Source organism: Oryza glaberrima, chromosome 1, assembly GCF_000147395.1.
Source record: "Oryza glaberrima chromosome 1, OglaRS2, whole genome shotgun sequence".
NCBI classification, from domain to species: domain Eukaryota; kingdom Viridiplantae; phylum Streptophyta; class Magnoliopsida; order Poales; family Poaceae; genus Oryza; species Oryza glaberrima.
In genome coordinates this window covers 34,416,708-34,436,372 of record NC_068326.1, presented here as the reverse complement: position 1 = coordinate 34,436,372, position 19,665 = coordinate 34,416,708, and the positions used below count along the sequence as shown (strand labels likewise).

General features: G+C 40.2%; 2 protein-coding genes across 2 annotated transcripts; both read left to right on the top strand.

Moving 5' to 3' along the window:
• Window positions 1–535: 535 nt before the first annotated feature.
• Window positions 536–11,121, top strand: LOC127784450 (DNA polymerase alpha catalytic subunit). Its single transcript, XM_052311762.1, has 31 exons — window positions 536–1,786; window positions 2,198–2,365; window positions 2,447–2,530; window positions 2,644–2,718; window positions 2,788–2,852; window positions 2,963–3,053; window positions 3,172–3,357; window positions 3,583–3,746; window positions 3,831–3,945; window positions 4,031–4,210; window positions 4,283–4,396; window positions 4,497–4,616; window positions 4,690–5,001; window positions 5,126–5,218; window positions 6,255–6,373; window positions 6,469–6,541; window positions 6,655–6,711; window positions 7,392–7,484; window positions 7,846–7,965; window positions 8,041–8,138; window positions 8,218–8,263; window positions 8,450–8,563; window positions 8,668–8,748; window positions 8,980–9,093; window positions 9,176–9,265; window positions 9,352–9,431; window positions 9,511–9,733; window positions 9,810–9,863; window positions 10,018–10,137; window positions 10,214–10,288; window positions 10,375–11,121. Exons 1-31 carry the CDS (start codon window positions 653–655, stop codon window positions 10,519–10,521), a joined length of 4,605 nt encoding a protein of 1,534 aa, XP_052167722.1. The 5' UTR covers window positions 536–652; the 3' UTR covers window positions 10,522–11,121.
• Window positions 11,122–14,325: 3,204 nt separating this feature from the next.
• LOC127757135 (protein S-acyltransferase 8-like) lies at window positions 14,326–19,417 on the top strand. The gene is made up of 5 exons (XM_052282570.1): window positions 14,326–14,645; window positions 15,726–15,911; window positions 16,004–16,297; window positions 16,926–17,159; window positions 18,458–19,417. The coding sequence occupies exons 1-5, from the start codon at window positions 14,583–14,585 to the stop codon at window positions 18,953–18,955; spliced, it is 1,275 nt and encodes a 424-aa protein (XP_052138530.1). The 5' UTR covers window positions 14,326–14,582; the 3' UTR covers window positions 18,956–19,417.
• The last annotated feature ends 248 nt before the right edge of the window (window positions 19,418–19,665 follow it).

Genomic DNA, 19,665 nt, shown 5'->3' with positions numbered 1-19,665 from the left:
ATATGTAAGCCCCTATTGTCTGTCAACAACAGAAAATTGCAATTTGCTCAAACTAATTTTCCATTTAATCTTGGCCCAAGACCATTTAAATACTATCCTCGAGCGAACCAAAGCATCAACGGAATGACGGAATGAATAAGTACATTTGGACTCCCACAAATATACGTGCAATTTAATTCGTATTCCTCAATTGCAATACCATATATATTGAATTCTTAACTATTAAAACTGGTACATTTTGACTCCCTTGATGGTTTCGACTTTTGAGGGATACAAATTAGATGCAAGTATAATTAGGGACTTAAAGTGGACTTATTCCTCAACAGAATAGCCCAACGTGTACAACTGATGGGCTAAATTAGCAGCCGAACGTCATGCCCACGTACTCCTCAGCCCAATCTCTTACCGGGTCCTTCGTTCTCACCTGCGCCACCCGCTAGCTCACTAAACGGGTCCAGGCGAAACCCTAGACCTCCATTTCCCCAAATTCTGCGCGCCAAAAGCCACAAGCCCTCGAACACCTTCCCGCCCAATCCAACCAGTACACAAATCCAGAATAGATCTCCCCCTTTCCGCCGCAAGAGAAAGCATGGGGACATTGCCTTGTCACTGCGTGTGTTAGGGAAGGGGAGGGAGAGCGAGAGGCGAAGCCATGGATGAGGGATCCGCGGATGCGGGCGCCTCCGGCCGCCGCTCGCGCGCCCGGGGCTCCGAGGCGGTGGCGCGGTCCGCGGCACTCGAGCGCCTCCGCGCGATCCGCGATGGGGGCGCCCGCGCCGCCGCCGCCGTCCAGGTGAGGATTGAGGCCCCGATCTACGACACCGTCGCCGAGGAGGACTACGCCGCGCTCGTCGCCCGCCGCCGGAAGGACGCGGGGGCCTTCATCGTCGACGACGACGGCCTGGGCTACGCCGACGACGGGCGGGAGGAGGACTGGACCCACCGCACCATCCACTCCTCCTCCGACGAGGGCTCCGACGGCGAGGATGGCGCCCCCCGGAAGCGGAAGCAGCCGCGTCCGCAGTCGAAGCGCCCGCCTCAGCAGTCCGCCGCCGCGGCGTCCCTCTCTGCCGCCGCCGCCATGATGGGGAAGCAACGACTCTCTTCCATGTTCACCTCCTCCGTGTTTAGGAAGCCTGGCAGCGACCGCGGTAGGGACTCGTCGCTGGCGGCCGACAGCATCGTGGATGACGTCATCGCGGAGTTCGCTCCCGACGACAATGACCGCGAGGAGCGGCGCCGCCGCGTTGGTAGGGTTTGTGCCCCGGCGCCAGCGCCAACAACAACTGCTCACATCAAGGCTGAAAATGTGGCAGTCGATACGGCAATGGCGTTCAGATCGGATAATGTTTTCGAGGCCCATGAGGTTTCAGATCATGGAAATGATATGGATATGGAATTGAAGCCAGACGTGGAAATGGAGCCCAAATTGGACACACCTCTTGGTGCTAGTGCTGAATTGGCGAATAATAGTAACAGCCTGGAGGAACCGAAGCAGGAGGCTAATGGGGAGGTTAAGATAGAGAAGGTGCATCGTCTGAATGCTAAGATTAAGACGGAGGACAGCCGGAATGGGGATATGGCTAGTGCAACAGCAGGGTGGATGAAGATATGCGGGGATGGGGACAATGCAGGAGGTGAGGGAGCGGTGGCTGCTAACAGCAACACCGGCGTGGATGAAAGCTCAGAATTTGAGCTGAAGGATGGAGCGCTGCCATTCTACATATTGGATGCATACGAGGAGCCTTTTGGTGCTAATTCGGGCACAGTATATTTGTTTGGAAAGGTAACGAAAATTTCAGCTGTTCATTTGTAAAGTACACAGATTCTAGTTACTGTTGTGAATGTTTTTGCTTAATGACCAATTTCATATAAAAAAGCATGGGGTTTATATCATATCGTGTCCTTTAAGCACTATTTAACTTAGTGGGAGTGTGGGATAATTGATTTGCCTTAAATGATATGGTGCTTGATACATTTTGACATTTTAAGGCTCACATGCATTTCTTAAACTAGTCAGAAAATTTCATTCTAAAAGAAGCTCTACTTACAACTATGCGATATGAAAACAGTTATCAACTCTGCTGGATAGTTACTGTGTTCTGTCAGAAACTGTAATTAATTTAGTAGTGACACACCTGCAGCTCTACCTGCAGAGGTTATTTCCATTCTCCTGACAAGCTGCTTTCTTTTGTAGGTTGAAGTAGGCAAGCGGTTCCACAGTTGCTGTGTGGTTGTAAAGAATATGCAAAGGTGCATATATGCTATTCCAAGCAGTTCAATCTTCCCAAGGGACACCATATCAAGGCTAGAGAAGAATTCCACTACTTCTGATTCTTCTCCATCACTTCGAGCAAGTCTACATGTGAGAATGATTGATTTTTTTGAAAGTAAATGTGATGCTTTGCATGCACCACTTATCTATACATGCTAATTCTCTTGCCAGGAGTTAGCATCAGGATTGAAGAGCGAAATAGCTGATAAGTTGTCAGACTTCAACGTGTCAAATTTTGCAATGACTCCAGTCAAGGTCTGTTGGTGGAAAGTTGATACTAGGCATCCAGTGACTTTTATCTTTTAGTTCCTTTTTTTTTTTCTTTTGCTGAGCTAATTTACTATTTTTTCCTATTTGGCATGCCATAGAGGAACTATGCATTTGAGAGGACTGATCTACCAAATGGGGAGCAGTATGTCTTGAAGATAAATTACCCATATAAGGTATGTCTATTGGGCAATGCATCTTTGACTCCTATTTGCTTATTTCTTATACTGCATATATTTTCTTAGGATCCGGCGCTACCTACAGACCTTCGAGGTCAACATTTCCATGCATTACTTGGGACGAACAATAGGTAATGATCCATCAAATACATGGGGTCATGCTATACAGCATACACAAACCAGTGTATATGCTGTTTCATGCTCAGTATCTTCATTGATATTAACCATCGTACCTTTCCAGTGCTCTTGAATTGCTTCTCATCAAAAGGAAGATCAAGGGGCCTTCATGGCTTTCGATCTCCAAATTTGTGGCATGTCCAGCTACTCAGCGGGTATATCCTAAATGTCCTATTATTCCATGCCATGTTTCTAGTTTATGATGCCCTCATAGCTCCTATCTGCTTTTATTTTGCACCATGTTGATGGTGATGCCTTTTGACTTCTTCACAGGTCAGCTGGTGTAAATTTGAAGTTACAGTTGATAGTCCCAAAGACATATCTGTTTTGATGACAAGTACCACGTTAGAAGTTCCTCCTGTCGTGGTTGCAGCAGTTAATCTTAAAACTATCATAAATGAGAAACACAATGTGCATGAAATTGTGTCAGTATCAGTCATATGCTGTCACTGTGTGAAAGTAAGCATATTCTTCATTTGCACTTGAAGTACTTTACTATAGTATTTACTTATAAATTTTGTCAATGAATTGTCAGATTAAATGGTTTTCCATGACTGAGATGAATATTTAAAACTAACTAGCACATTCCAGGTTTCACTAAAACAATTATAGAATATGCATATTGTAAAAGGAGAACATTTCTCCTACCAACTAATTTATCCTTTTTTGGGTGGTCGATTTCAGATAGATAGTCCAATGCGTTCTGAAGATTGGCAGAAACGGGGAATGCTCAGCCATTTTACTGTTATGCGCAAGCTTGAAGGCAGTATATTTCCTATAGGCCTCTCCAAGGAATCCTCTGATAGGAACCAGAAGGCTGGTAGCAATGTGCTGGCACTCGAGAGCAGGTGGACACTTCTAACTTTCTTTTCTATAACTGTTAATAACTCTAACTGTGGTAGCATTCACTAACCTTTTGATTCTGCTATCAGTGAACGTGCATTGTTAAACCGCTTGATGATCGAGCTTAGCAAACTTGATTGCGATGTACTTGTGGGACACAATATTTCTGGATTTGACTTGGACGTCCTTTTGCACCGTGCACAGGTTTTTCTATCATTTTACGCTATGTTAATTACTATTATTTCGATTTAAATTCAATCATTTGAAAACACTGTCTTTTTGTTGTTAGACTTGCAAAGTACCAAGCAATATGTGGTCCAAGATTGGTCGTCTTAGGCGCTCAGTAATGCCCAGACTCACCAAAGGGAACACACTTTATGGGTCTGGGGCAAGTCCAGGAATTATGTCCTGCATTGCTGGTCGTCTCCTCTGTGATACCTACTTATGCTCTCGCGATCTCCTGAAGGAGGTAAATGGCATTTAAATTGTTTGTTTGTTCTTACTACCATATTTATTCTCTAATGAATTTGTTTGTACACAGGTGAGTTATTCTTTGACACAACTTGCAGAAACACAATTGAAAAAGGAGAGGAAAGAGGTCTCTCCACATGATATTCCCCCAATGTTCCAATCTTCAGGAGCACTTCTCAAGCTGGTACAGTTTTTTTTGGAACTTTCTTTTGTTTATGAGATTGCTTATGTCTTCAGAAACTACAAACTGAAGCATTATTTGCCAAATTGTCCTGCTCATCTAGGTTGAATATGGCGAGACTGATGCATGTCTTGCTTTGGAGCTCATGTTTCATTTGAGTGTTCTCCCGCTTACACGCCAATTGACAAATATCAGCGGTAACCTGTGGGGAAAAACTCTCCAGGTAGACCATCATTATCGTTAGCTTACGTGTATAAAATGGAAGTTGTCTTGACACTCTCATAAATTGCTTGTAGGGTGCTAGAGCTCAAAGGGTAGAGTATCTTCTGTTGCATGCATTCCATGCAAGAAAATTTATTGTACCGGACAAGTTTGCACGCAGTAAAGAGTTTAACTCTACAAAACGAAAAATGAACCCTGATACCGAGGCTGCAAGACCTGATGAAGCTGATCCTTCAATTGATGACGAGGGACATCATGTTGATCAAGGTAAAACGAAAAAAGGTCCTTCATATGCTGGTGGCTTGGTTTTGGAGCCTAAAAAGGGTCTATATGACAAGTATGTGCTACTTCTGGACTTTAACAGCCTTTACCCTTCGATAATTCAGGTGAACAATCAACTTTTACAGTTACAGCTTCTATAACTTTTGACTTGGTCTCCATATAATTAAATTATTAAACAAATGAAGAATGAATATGCTGCTCTATTGATTGTTGGCTTTATCTTCAAAGGAATACAATATCTGCTTTACTACTGTTGACCGTTCTGCTGATGGCAATGTCCCTAATTTGCCCGCTTCAAAGACCACTGGTGTTTTGCCTGAGGTAATTTCTTACTGATGTTCAATTCTGCTTGAGAGTTTTTATTTACTTGGAGATGTTTTGCATGATTTTGTGTTGGAGTAGGGTAATATGCCATAAGCGAGGCCCCTATGAGTAACAGCAAAATTGCTATGGAGTGTATCACAAAGAAATTTACCTTCCAAAAGTCCGTGTTGAGTTGGTTTTTGTGGTGTTTCTGCTTGACCATGTTATGTTATACTTTTGGTTAGGAGTTTGGAATTTCATAATCATGTTTAATGCGATTCTAGCTTCTTTGTGGGTTAACTAAGTATGTCACCCTTAAATGAAACTTTTCTTTTTTCCTTTTTTATGTGGAAAAGGTAGAGATACTCTACTTTGTTACCAATTATTAATGGCAAGTGTCCTTAAAAACTAGTTTGTGAACTGTGACTATGCTGAACTAGAGTTTTAATAATTTGGTTTTGCATGGATTTTTGACTGCTATGAGAAACCTTGGTTTTGGGCTAGACTGTGGAGACATGATCAGTGTGGGCCTGCTAATGAGAGGGTTTCTAATGATAAAGATCAACAGGAAACCTCTTCATTTCATTGGTATCCTAATGATAAAGGGATCTTTTGATAGACTCTCTTCTGTCAATGCAGATGTCCATTTTGTCGCGACTAGTACAGTAGCAATTTCAATACAGTTGAACACCCAAAGGCCAGCTCAGTTACTTCATCTGTTAGATTTGCCAATTGCCATGAAATTACACTTGTTTCTTCATGGGCACAAAGAAGATGCAATTTAAGACAGCGTCCAATCTAAAAGCCAACTAGTATAAAACCTCACCCTAATTACTGTTGGCTTTAGCATAAGCTAAAGCAGTTCCGTGCTAACCTTATCTCCATGTCATGTCTATCTTTTTATCATACTTCATTTAGTTATGTAATGCAGTTTTGCACGTCTTACTTTTTCTTATGATTCACATATCATCTATGTACAAAATGTATTTTTCATATGGGCATGATTTTTTCTATTTGCTGATACATGTGTTTGCAATCATGGCTAATTACCCAGTTGCTAAAGAGTTTGGTGGAGAGGAGAAGAATGGTTAAATCATGGCTTAAGACTGCTTCTGGTCTCAAAAGGCAGCAGTTTGACATCCAACAGCAAGCTTTGAAGCTTACCGCAAATAGGTAAATGAAAATTTATGACAAACATTAGCTATTATACTTGGATTTGTCCAGAATAATTGGTGAGGCTAACCTACCCTTTAACTCTCATGGTTCAGCATGTATGGCTGCTTGGGCTTTTCCAATTCCAGGTTTTATGCAAAGCCACTTGCTGAGCTTATTACACTGCAAGTGAGAACATCTTTACTCTTCCTCAGAAGTAAATTCAAAAAGAAAAAAGAAAAAGAAAAATGTTGTACAAGTATGCTGGTTGCGATTAATATGTGCTATGATGTCTCTTTCAGGGAAGAGAGATATTGCAAAACACTGTTGATCTGGTTCAGAATAACTTAAATTTGGAGGTACGGAGAGCTGCTAATTTAATTCTATAATTTTCTCTGACAAGCAAGCTTCTAAAATACCTACATGACTTTTTAAGGGGACATGCAGCCATGTTAATACCAGAGTGAAATCTAACACACATATATTATCTTTTACCATATAAGGAAATGTGGACTATATATACATGTGGAAATTTCTCAATAACAAATTTACAAACAAATTGTCCCTTGAGCATCCATCAAAAAACAATTTGGCATGCACAATTTATATAATTTTGAAATAAAATGTCTAGTTTATATTTTCTGAAAGCATCTTTGTCTATTGAGAACAAACTGCATCATAAGCTTTTGGGCATTTTCATCTTTCTTCTTCTATAGTCAGTAACTTTTGAATACATTTTTGGACCTGATATATTTCACACAAATTGCAACACAATCCTCTCTCCATGTGCATATTCAAGCCTGCTATTGCGTATACTTGGCTGAACTAAAGTTACATGAAGTATATATTCCTGAATGTTCTATTTCTTCTGAAATCATTTACATGCCTATCTGTAATCAAAGGTAGCAGCTATGCCTTCTGATAATCTTAGCCCATGAAACATTTAGCAGCATCGTTTATTAAAAACAAGTGTCTGACAGTCAGTTTTGTTTATTAGCAAATGACCATTATCTATATTTCTTATCATTTTACTGAGCAGGTTATCTACGGTGACACAGACTCTATAATGATACATACTGGTCTGGATGACATCTCCAGGGCAAAAGGAATTGCAGGAAAAGTCATTCAGGAGGTAGGATCTTTAAACTGCAGGGACAAATCTTGATTTTGTCAATTCTGAAAGATCAGTTTTTATCTTCTAAACTACTCCCTCTGTCCACAAATATAAGAATTCAAAGCGTTTGAAATTTGTCCACAATATAAAGATTCCTAGATTACTAGTTCCATCAATCACCTCATTCAGTTTTCTTCCTATCTTACCCCAAATCACCCTCCCACCCCCACCCACCCCCTTTTTAATAAGGGGAACCAAAGTCTTTTTTTCTTAACCTTAATTTCTGCTAAAAACAAAACCTAGAAATGCTTTTATTTGTGGACAGAGGGATTCTATGCACAGTGGAGAAAGACCAGTTAACATAAGTGCTTTGATGCAGGTGAATAAAAAATACCGCTGTCTGGAGATTGATCTCGATGGTATATACAAAAGAATGCTGCTTCTCAAAAAGAAGAAATATGCTGCCATTAAAGTTGCATTAGATGGTAGCTTACGAGAGGTCTGTGGTTGTTCTGATTTCCAAAATTATATTTTATCTTCTAAAACTGGGATAATTAAAGAATGCTTGATGCAGAACATTGAGCGCAAGGGACTTGATATGGTCAGACGTGACTGGAGTTTGCTGTCAAAAGAAATTGGAGATTTTTGCCTGAATCAAATTTTGTCTGGAGGGTAAGGATCGAAGTTGCTATTTTTATTTTGCTCAAAATGTTCTTCCCCCCTTATACATGTTGATATTGTTTCTCAACAGGTCATGTGATGACGTTATCGAGTCAATCCATAGTTCTCTCGTGCAGGTTAGGAACCTACCTTTTTTTTCTTATATATAAGAAAAAATTCTTTAAGTTTCTCATTCCATTTATCTTGGGAGCTTTGAATTGGGAAGCTACATGCACTCTGCAGTAACCTTTCAACTGAAAGAGGAATTGGTGGCATCCCTATGATAAATTCATTGCTGACCTAACATTGGCTATTTATTGCAGGTGCAAGAGCAGATGAGAGGTGGCCAAACAGAATTAGAAAAATATATCATTACAAAGAGCTTAACAAAAGCACCAGAAGATTATCCAGATGCTAAAAACCAACCTCATGTTCAGGCAAGACTTACCTATCATTTTTTCCTCTAGTACTTAGGAGGGTAACAGCTGAAAATCTGGTGAGCTGAACGCTGTATGACCTTTTGTTATCTTGGATTCCTCAGGTTGCTTTAAGACTGAAGCAAAATGGTTATTCTGGGTGCTCTGCAGGTGATACAGTTCCCTATATAATTTGCTCTCAACAGGTATTAAATGCATTGCTGGTCCATTGGTTTATTCATGGGCCCTCATACTCCTTGTTAAGTTGTTAGCGCCAACTTGTATAACTTTGACACTAATTGGTAGTTTTGAAAACCTTTTTTGTTTGCCTGAAATGATAATTCTCTAAAAAAAGTGTCGCCAATTAATACTTATCTCAAGCTATGCTTGAAGCATACTTTATCTAACCTAGAGCTGCATCTGACCATTGTGAGCAGGATTCAGAGAGTACACATTCAGGAGGAATAGCTCAAAGAGCTAGACATCCAGAGGAGCTGAAAAGAAACCCTGACAAATGGATGATTGATATTGACTACTATTTATCGCAGCAGGTTCCCTTTGCATAGAAAAAGAAATATAAGCTTATTTCGTTATGCTATGTCTATATTCTCTTATTCTGGATTCCGTTTACAGATTCATCCTGTAGTTTCCCGTCTGTGTGCTTCGATCCAGGGCACCAGCCCAGCTCGCCTGGCTGAATGCCTTGGGCTTGATTCATCCAAGGTGAAAAATTCATCTATTTTCATCTTTATATGATTGATCTATTTTCTGCTATGATGTTTTTTGATCCTTTTAATTCATGGAATCAGTTCCAATCAAGATTGACTGAGTCTGATAATCAAGATATGTCTAGCACGCTCTTATCTGTAATTGATGATGAAGATGAGAGGTAAATTACAGTGTATGCATTTTGCTTTTATTACTGTGATCTGTTACTTTAGTTAGAATGACTTGAATAATATTTGCAGATATCGTGGTTGTGAGCCCCTGCGATTATCATGCCCAAGCTGTTCTACTACCTTTGACTGCCCCCCTGTGTCTAGTCTGATTATTGGTTCTAGCTCTGGAAATGTATCAAATCCAAATGAAGGAAATGATGCTTCCATTAATTTTTGGCGTCGGATGCGGTGCCCAAGATGTCCAGATGACACTGATGAGTCCAGAGTTTCTCCTGCAGTACTTGCAAACCAGGTGAATAACAATTAATGTAAGATGATCGAGCATTCAGATTGCTTGTAAAACTGAACTATATTTTCTCTATGTGCAGATGAAAAGGCAGGCTGATAGTTTCATCAATCTATATTATAAAGGTTTACTGATGGTAATTACACTTCCAATTTTAGTGTTGACAATTCTGAGGTGTTTAGTTCCTGCCTATTTTGGGACAAGTTACTGTGCTAGAAATAGTGCCATTTTCTTTTATGGAGAAAACATGTTCATCACTGTCCTTGACCTGTTGATTTTATTTGGACCAGTGTGATGATGAGGGTTGCAAATACTCAACGCACAGTGTGAACCTTAGAGTGATGGGGGACTCTGAGAGAGGAACCATCTGCCCCAACTACCCACGCTGCAATGGCCACCTAGTGAGACAGGTTTGTTAATAAAGACTTAAGTTTACAGTGGGTTCATTTGTGCTTTGTGTGACTAACTAAATCTGTGTTATAACAGTATACGGAGGCAGATCTATACAGGCAATTGTCATACTTTTGCTATGTAGTTGATGCAACTCGATGTCTTGAGAAGGTTAAATGTTAACCCAGCCTAATAATTTTCTTCTCTTTTTTCTTGTCTAATCCAAGCTGATGTAAAGATTATCCTTCTGAATGTAGTTGGACCAGAAGGCACGGCTTCCTTTTGAGAAAGAATTTGCGGCATTAAGCCAAACTATTAACTTGGCATTAATGGAGGTTCAGAAAATCCGAGACAGATGTGCATTTGGCTGGGTTCAGTTGAAGGATCTTGCAATATCAATCTGATGAATTCCTTGTCCTTTGTAAACGTCAACCCTCAAATATCGGTGAATGAGCTAAGAATTCCTCATAGGACGTGCAACGTTGTGTTCTTGTGTTGTAGAAGCTACATCACATGCTGAGTTGCAGACATCCAAATTACAAGATAGTAGGCTGTTCCGTGAGGGGTGTTTCTCAACCTGTAAAGTACAGAATTTTCGTAGTATATTTCATTTGAATTCAAATGTTATAGCTGTTGCTTGGGAGCAGACCCAGATGAGTACCTTTCGTAGTGTTTTTAGTGAGTGAATGTACCATGCTAAACTTGTAAATATGGTGTAGCAATATAAGATCCCAGGATATCTGACTTCGTGTACGTTGTCCCTACTAACCTACATTCTTTGTATAACATAGTATCAAATGTTTCCCTTGCTGTTATCATCGTCAGGTAAAAGTGTTGCTATCCTGAGTATCACATTCATAACAAGTATACGTTCTTGTTTCAGTGTATCTGGCAGATCACCAATGCTCTGAAAGATAAAACTGAGAAGGAAAGTGCACACTTCATTCTAGTTCCAGGCATGCTGTTTGCCTGGAACCTTCAGGTTTACTACCCATCCTCTGACCCGTATCTACGTTATCATCTTTTATCTATTAATTGATTCATTGCAATCAAACAGAATACGGTGTTTGTATCAATTATGTGCATAACCTTGCACTTCTGTTTAAGAGCTTTGTTCTGCTACCTTGAAAAGGCTTGAAATCTAGTCTTACGTTAATAACCAGCTTGGCATGGTGGGTAGTACCTCTTAAACCCTTCAAAGTCATGCTAGTGCTTGAAGACCAAGCTGCCCTAGCAGCAAAAGGTTAGTACTTAGTATCCCGAACCTCTTCAATATTTACCCTTATCTATCCACTAATCTCCTGTATACATTAAGCTTTAATATTTAACCTTATCTCATCCACTAATCTTCTGTATACATTAAGCTTTGCGTCTTTTGAAAGTTTCAGATTTGCAGTAGAGCAAGTGAGCAACTCACTGATTACATTTGATTGGTGATTTGGTGGCTTACCACTTCACCACCTGCTAGTTAAATATGCGGTCAAGCAGAATGTGCGAGATTAGTACTAAGATGGACCACCAGTTAGAATACTGTCGCCTAGGTCCGTACTACGTATCATATTATTCTTATATGCCCTCTCTCTAATAAAGCATGTTCTTTACCCCTAACCGAGGTTTTGGCACTAGTTTATTGACCTCTTACTCTGGATGCCGTTGCTAATCCAGCTTGTTACGCAAGTACCATTTCCATAAGATATTCTTGCGTTGATCATATCTGGTGAGTCAAACAAGAAACAGTTAAATTAGCTTATACTGATAAGCTTAGGACATGGAACCGTCATTTTTCTTCTGCTGTTCTATAATGTCAAACCATGATATAGATGTAACAATTTTCTTCTGCATATCGTTTTTCAGGAAAACTGTTTTACAGTTCAAACATGCAAGACTGCTCTACTAGTCTAGCGTACTGGAACTCTTAAATGTGTTCTGTTACCCCGGGCGGCTACCTATGGAAAAATAATAACGCCCATGAACAACTGCGCAAATAGCCTGCATGGCTGATGTTGGTAAAAGAAAAAAAAACTGCTCTCTCCGGTTCTATATTAATTGACGTTTTGAATAAAGGTTAAGGTCAAACTTTTATTACTTTGACCATCGAAAACTTTAAAAATATTTAGTTTAAAGAAACTAGAACAACATATATAAATTTGTCTTTCAAAGCACTATAATAAAAGTAAACGTGCATTTATTTATTGTATATATTATAATAGAAAAATAAGGTTAAAGATATATCTTGTAGACCGTGTCATTGTCCAAAACGTCAATTAAATTGAAAATTAGAGGGAGTATGTACATAAATTGTTGCACAATTTAACCATTCTTACTATAGGGAACACATTAAAATTGGTTTTGCGTTTCTATTTGGACCACAGACATACCGTACGTCTCTTCTTGGGTCATCTCCTGCAAAATACAGTAACCCAGGACCATTCTTTAAGTTTCAGTCTGCCAATTTAAATCGTCTGCAAGTCAAACTATATATAAATGGCGCAGCAACTAGCAAGATAGTAGTAGCACGGATCATATGCGCTATTCTCTTTGCGTGCTTTTACCAGCTATCATTCAGGTGCTCCTGAGGACTGAACATTACATTTTGATTATTTTCTCTAATAATCTACTACGGAGTAACAGCTGAACATCCCACACTTCCCTGCTCCCAAAAGTAGGGATCTGATTGTCTGAATGTGAGGGGATCCGAGGTAAAATTTGCTTCTGCTAGGAGCTTAATGCACCTAACCTATACCTAATCGAATGATCGAATCAAAGCATCACACGGTAAAGGAAGCTTTGTTACTTCTTCTACTACTAGAGGCGCTAGGCTCGTCGCTTTCGTTGCCGATTGCCGCTTCACGCTTTTCAGTTATCGCTGGGAAATCTTCGCTGGCCGGGCCCGATCTAAGCGGCCTACGAGGCCTTCCCTTCGACTTTTCACCGTGGGTCATCCTGCTCCGTTGTTAACGTCAAGTCAAGTAGACCGGGTGCAGCGGTGAGCGGCCGCACAGTTACAGATATAACTTCAGTCCCTCAACTAAGGTCCTGGTTCGACTTTGGTCCTCAAGCTATAAAAACCGTTCACTTTTAGCTCCTCGACTATCAAAATGATTTGTATTTCATCTCTTGGTTAAAACTGGAGTTGTTTTTTATGGCATGGCATTTATATGGAGCCTACGTGGATAAAGGGTAATAATGTCATCATAAAAATAATAATAAACAATTAAAAAAGAAAAAAAATATAAAAATTCATGCCTTCTTCACCTTCTTTTCCGCTCATACTTATCCTTTATTTTGATTTGTTCAATAGGTGATACCACGTCATTGAGAATTATCTTTATTGATGTGTAATGATGAAATATGAACGGCTTAGAGAGTTGAAGATAATCGACAAACTCAAAGCTAGAAAAAAGTGGTTCCATGTCATAGAAAATTCACGACTTTAGCCGTATACCACCAAAAAGTTTGTGATGCACTCTAATACCATGTAAAGTTTGGTTGTAGCACAAGCGACAATAAGAGTATTCAAGAGTTGAAGATAATCGACAAACTCAAAGTTGGGAAAAAGTGGTTCCATGTCATAGAAATTTCACGACTTTAGCTGTATACCACCAAAAGTTTGTGGTGCACTCTAGTACCATCTAAAGTTTGGTTGTAACAATAAGAGTACTTATGTGTGACTTGACCACAGCTGCATGGGATATGTGCAATATGAATGTAAATAATGAGGTAATCGACAAAAGACTTTTAAAAAAAAGCTAAAATGAGGCACCAATTATACTAAGAACCTATAAATAATTGAAAGGAACAAAAAGAACCATGTTCATAGTGGCTCGTCAGATCCAGATTATAAATTTATACTATATATCAACTAATATACAAAACATACTTGTATTCACAGAAAATTAGAAACAAAACATCAAATATAATTTGACTTTTGGATAATCTAGCTCCGTGCAAAATTACATATGAAATCCGACTAGTTTTCACGCTAGAGGAGAATTACCCAATTTACAGTTTTACACACGCAAATACTACCGGATTACTCGGTTTACATAGGTACTGATACATAGTAACTTTATAACTCAGGGTCCCTTTTGCAAATATCCCTCCTCTTCCGGCTCATCTACCATTCCAGCCTAGAGTAATAATTTTCAGCGTTCTTCCTTAAAAAACAAATAAAAAAATGAGAGAATTTTGGGCGTTCTGGACTTCCGGTCTCCCCAGTCTCCATACTTCCCACGAACAATAAAAAAAGTCCTCTTTTGTACCCTACTCTCGCTCACAGCAGCCGCTTTCATTCACCATCGATTCCTCTCTCGGCTGCTTGCCTTCTCTCTCTCTCTTCTTCGCGTCGATTTCGTGCACTTCAGTTTCTTGCGTGCGAGCATCGATTTCTTCCTCGCCGGCTCGCGCGGATTCGATGGGTTGTTGATTGGAGGAGAGCCTCGGGAGGGCCTGGACTCCGCTGCCCATGGCGCAGCCGCAGCCGCAGTCGCAGCGGCAGCGCGTCTACGAAGCCTGGAAGGGGAATAATGTGAGAATTGTTCTTCCTCTCGTGTATACTCGTCTCGTTTCCGCTTCCCCTTTCTGGTATTGAGTTGGTTTTACAGTTTCTAGGGATCGTATCGGTGTTCTCGTTTAGGGTCTTGGGAGGATTTTAGGATTTTTACCTCTTAAATTGTTGTTTGTATACTAGTTTTCTTTATTGTTAGGTTAGGAGGGGGATCGGTCTGTGCTCTGTTCTAGGATTCGAAGGTTTGTGCTCCGTTATAGGATTCAAATTTCGAAGCGTTCGTGAGGTTTTGCTGTTTCTTCAGCTTACCAATTTTACATCTTTGTATCAACATTTATTTTTTTTCTCTTGCGGGGATTTCCCTTTTCCTTTTTATTTTGAGAAACACAGTATAAACGCATGCGCTCACAACGTGCGCACACTCACCCTTATGAACGCACACACGCACACCCTACCCCTATGAGCACCTCCGGAAGACTGGGCCGGCATATCTTGAGATTGACGAAGTCACCACATGCGCCTTGCTGTGATACCTTTTCTTTTCAGGTGTGTTGTGATACTATTTGTTTCATTAATCATAACATATAGTCTAGCAAACACAGATTACTGCCAAGTTTGTAGGCTTTGTGGAATCGAGTTGCCCTAGCTGTTTGAACTTGTCGATTCGTTTAATTAGTTCAGTAGTGCCTAGTTTTAAGAAGCAATGTATACTATGATATCACTACTTGTTTGGAATGCCCTATGTTGTTCCAATGCAATACTATGCTTCATTTTTGGCGTGGAGATAACGGATGCGAAAAAATCTGAATGCGAATGTCAGAGTGGCTGTGATGGGGACATCACTCGTACCGACCCTGTCTGCAATCACCATACTGTCAGTTGAATCGGATTGATTTGTGTTGTCTTTTTTTAGATAATTGATGGTCTATGGAATTGATGCTCCAGAACATTAATAACATTTTTTTTAAGCTTACATACATTGCTTAGGCCTTTTTACTTCAGCTGCAATTTGCTCCATCTTTGAAAGTGTGTGGCACTCTGTATGTCTTCATGGTGGAATGGATTCATTGTTGTGAACTGATCGATGCTTCTAATCTGCAGAGGTTCTTCTTTGGTGGTCGGCTAATATTTGGACCTGATGCTAAATCCCTGCTTTTTTCTGTTGCACTGATTTTTGTCCCGGTTGCGGTCTTCTGTGCGTTTGTAGCACGGCATCTTCGTCATCAATTTCCTGCATACAATGCAGGGTACGCAATTCTTGCCGTAGCAATAGTGTTGGCAATCTATGTGAGTATTTTGGTCTATTTCTTGTAGGTATCTTTCACACTGGGCATTTTAAGATTTAATGACATAACAAATGCGCATTCTTTTTCTTGCAGGTGCTTTCGTTACTTTTCATCACCGCAGCTCAGGATCCTGGTATTGTACCTCGTGCATCTCATCCACCAGAAGAAGAGTTTCACTATGACAATTTATCTCTTGCGGACACACCTGGCAGACTAGTCTTCCCTCGTGTAAAAGATGTTATGGTAAATGGGGTGCCTGTGAAGGTCAAGTACTGTGAAACTTGCATGGTTTTTCGGCCTCCTCGGTGTTCGCACTGTTCCATTTGCAACAATTGCGTGGAACGGTTTGACCATCATTGCCCCTGGGTAGGGCAATGCATTGGAAAGGTAACTTTTTTTTGTGTGTTATAAGCTAGTAATATTAAGTAGTGAGATGATTACTCTTACACTACAGCAAATTCAGCAACTGCTTGATTAAAATCTAAAGGCAGAGTATTTAGTTGTCCGCAATAAACTTATACCGCTTGTCTACATGATTTCCCTGATATTATCTCCTTGCTTTTAATCAACTTATTTTTAACAAAGTAAACTTTCTACGGTTATTGATTGCTGGACAGCAATGTCATCTAAGAGCAGAGTTGCTCAACATAATGTTACAGGCAATCACTACCTAATGTACATGTAGCATTCACTGGAATTGTACTGATTCACTTCCCAGTCAGTAGTTGGTAACTTGACACCCCTCAATATTCATGTTATAGACAATGTGATTGCAAAGGCAAACTGTCAGTTTCATATTTACTAAAAATGCTCCTATATATTCATACGAGCTACCTGGTTTTAACCTTTTTGGTTAATTTGATATTTATAAGAAAATTATTCATCCATAGTGTAAATATGAGTTTCTCATAGGCATATCTACAATTGATAGCATCCAATGTCAAAAATGTTTTGATTGAGTTGCTCCATTTTTTAGTTGCTTATCTTAATTTCCTTCTACTTTTCCATTGTGCAGCGCAATTACCGATACTTTTTCCTATTTGTTTCTTCGGCGAGTATCCTATGCATTTATGTATTTGCTATGTCAGCATTGTACATAAAGATTCTCATGGATGGAGACTATCCCACAGTGTGGAAGGCTTTGAAACACTCCCCTGCTTCTCTTGCATTGCTAATATATTGTTTCATCTGTCTTTGGTTTGTTGGTGGACTCACAGGATTTCATACATATCTCATCAGCACAAACCAGGTCAGCCTGTTTATGTGAAGTTTATCTTTCTTTTTGCTAGTTGATTTGCCTGTTCTCCTGATCAAAGATTTATGTTTTTGCCTGTTTGTTTCTACCATCGCAACATCATCTAGTCATATTATGCTTAGTGCTTATAATGAGAGATTTTGAAATAAAAATATTTATTTGATTAATTGGTTGGGAAAGAGGGCGTTTTCAGTTTCTCCATTACTATTTTTGTCTGAATCTGGGATTCCTCTTCTTAATTTAGTACTGTGGTGTCAGTGTGTGTGTGCATTTGTGAGGGTAAGGGACTAAGGGTGCCAGCTTCTATTCTTTTGCTCATGGGAAAGCACAAACCCTTTGATTCGATGAGTTCAGTTCAGGGCTTTAGGTATTACACTTACAGGAACTCTTTTTTTCGTGCTTCCTTGTCTCAAGCACACATTTTAAATCTTGAAAACAACTATCGAGGAAGCTGATGATACATATTTAGGTCCTTTTTGGAGGTCCAATCCAAGCCAGGATCTTGGCCCACTGCCCAATCCCCAGGAATTGGGCCTCATAAATGGGCCTTTAATCAGGATTCAGGGGTTGGGATTAGAGCAGAAATTGGATTCCTTAAAATGCTTATTTATGCTTCTGCATTTACTGGACTGTATGTACAGATATAAACAACGTTGGATTATCTAAGTAGATCTAAAGGCAGCTAATTCCAAGGGGCTGTTTGGTTGCTTCCCAAACATTGCCACACTATAGTTAGGCAAGTTTGACTTTTTGGTGTAAATGTTTGGTTGAAGCCAAAGATTTGGCATGCCACACTTTTCTACTCTCATGGCCCACATGTCATACACTCACTTGTTAACAAAAATTTGCCACAAGTGTGGCTCTCTTTTTTGGTGCCACAAAAACTATGGCATACCACACTTGTGGCATAGAAGTTTGGTAAAGTGAGTAATCCATCCAAACAGCCTCAGGACTCCATCCTTAAATACAAGCATTCATAAACATTTTTGGAGAGACAAGGAGAAGAAAAAATGACTTTGGTGCCCCTCATTAATTGAGGGATGGTTGGGGGTAAGATGAGAAAAAAAATGAATGAGAGGTGATTGATGGGGAAAATAGTACGCTAGGAATCCTTATACTTTTGACAAATTTTAAATGCTTGGAATGCTTATATTTGTGGAAGAAGGGAGTAGTTCCTAAATAATACTAAAGCATTCCAAGCATTTGAAACAACCCCTTTTAGATGCCTCTTCTCCTGAACAGAAATATTTTTACATTGCATGATCTCTGATACGGATGCTTTGGCTTTTCAGACCACATATGAAAATTTCCGGTACAGAGCAGATGGCAGACCAAATGCCTATGATCGAGGATGTATGAATAACTTTCTAGAAGTCTTCTATACTAAGGTTCCACCTTCCAAACACAAGTTCAGGGAACCTATACAAGAGGAAGCGCGAGCTCCACCAGCTAACCGTGCTGTGGAGAGAGAAGAAGAGCCGGTTGGTGCTCGGACAAAAGTGGAAGATGACCTTGACATAGGTGGTGATCTCTTGAAGATCTCACAACGACATAATTATGATGGCATTGATATTGAAATGGGAGGTGGAGACAGAAATAGTAGGAATGAGGCTGTCTCAAACTCCAAATTGATATCAAAGACGGATGCACAAGCTCCTACAGTGGAAGATGAGGTACAGCACCCGAGTCGGGGTGAAAGAAGTCGAAGTTCGGACCTCGCATCAGAAGGCATCACAACAAGTGCTCCAGTCTCCAAACCTGCATTCCCATTTCGGAGAGAAGCTCTTTAGGCAGTTTCTATGAAGTCTGAATAGATGCCAGTGGCATGGATCATTAAGCTGATGAACTGATTCATTCAAGTCACATCTGCACAGACAGGAACAAATGCCCTTCATGAGCTTCAACGGCATTCATCAGTGCTTTCCACCATTTTTCATGTATGTACCTCTGTTTTCAAAGAAGTGGGCGATTACTTCGCTGTGGGTCTTTTTTCTGCTAGTCTCATCTGATAGTGCCAGGATGATTCTTTTTGTAAAAAAAAACTGATCCATGATACTTAGGATGCTACCTGTAATTCTATTGCTCTGAATTTCTCCTGAGCGCGTATCAGTTGTCGTTCCTCATGCACACTCTTACCCTCATATCGTCTGGAGGATGTCGATTTCATCTAGAATGCAACCCCATTTTGTACCCTTACAAACAATACAATTTTCTTGATAGGGCAATCATCACTTCGTTCCATTTTGAGACTACTCTAGTGGGACAATTCTGTTCACATACCGTACTATTTCTCCAATATGCTGTGCTGTTGAATTCGGATTGTCAGCAACAGGTCTTTCTACCTCTACAACTTGACATTCCAGGCTCATCTGGTGGTCAATGCAGAGGACATTGGCATCATCACCGACATGTTGCCATCGCAACCAGATTCAGAGCTGCCTTTTGAATGCTGGTCGTGCCGTTGTTCTACTGGAATCCTGTAATCAATGATATGGCGACA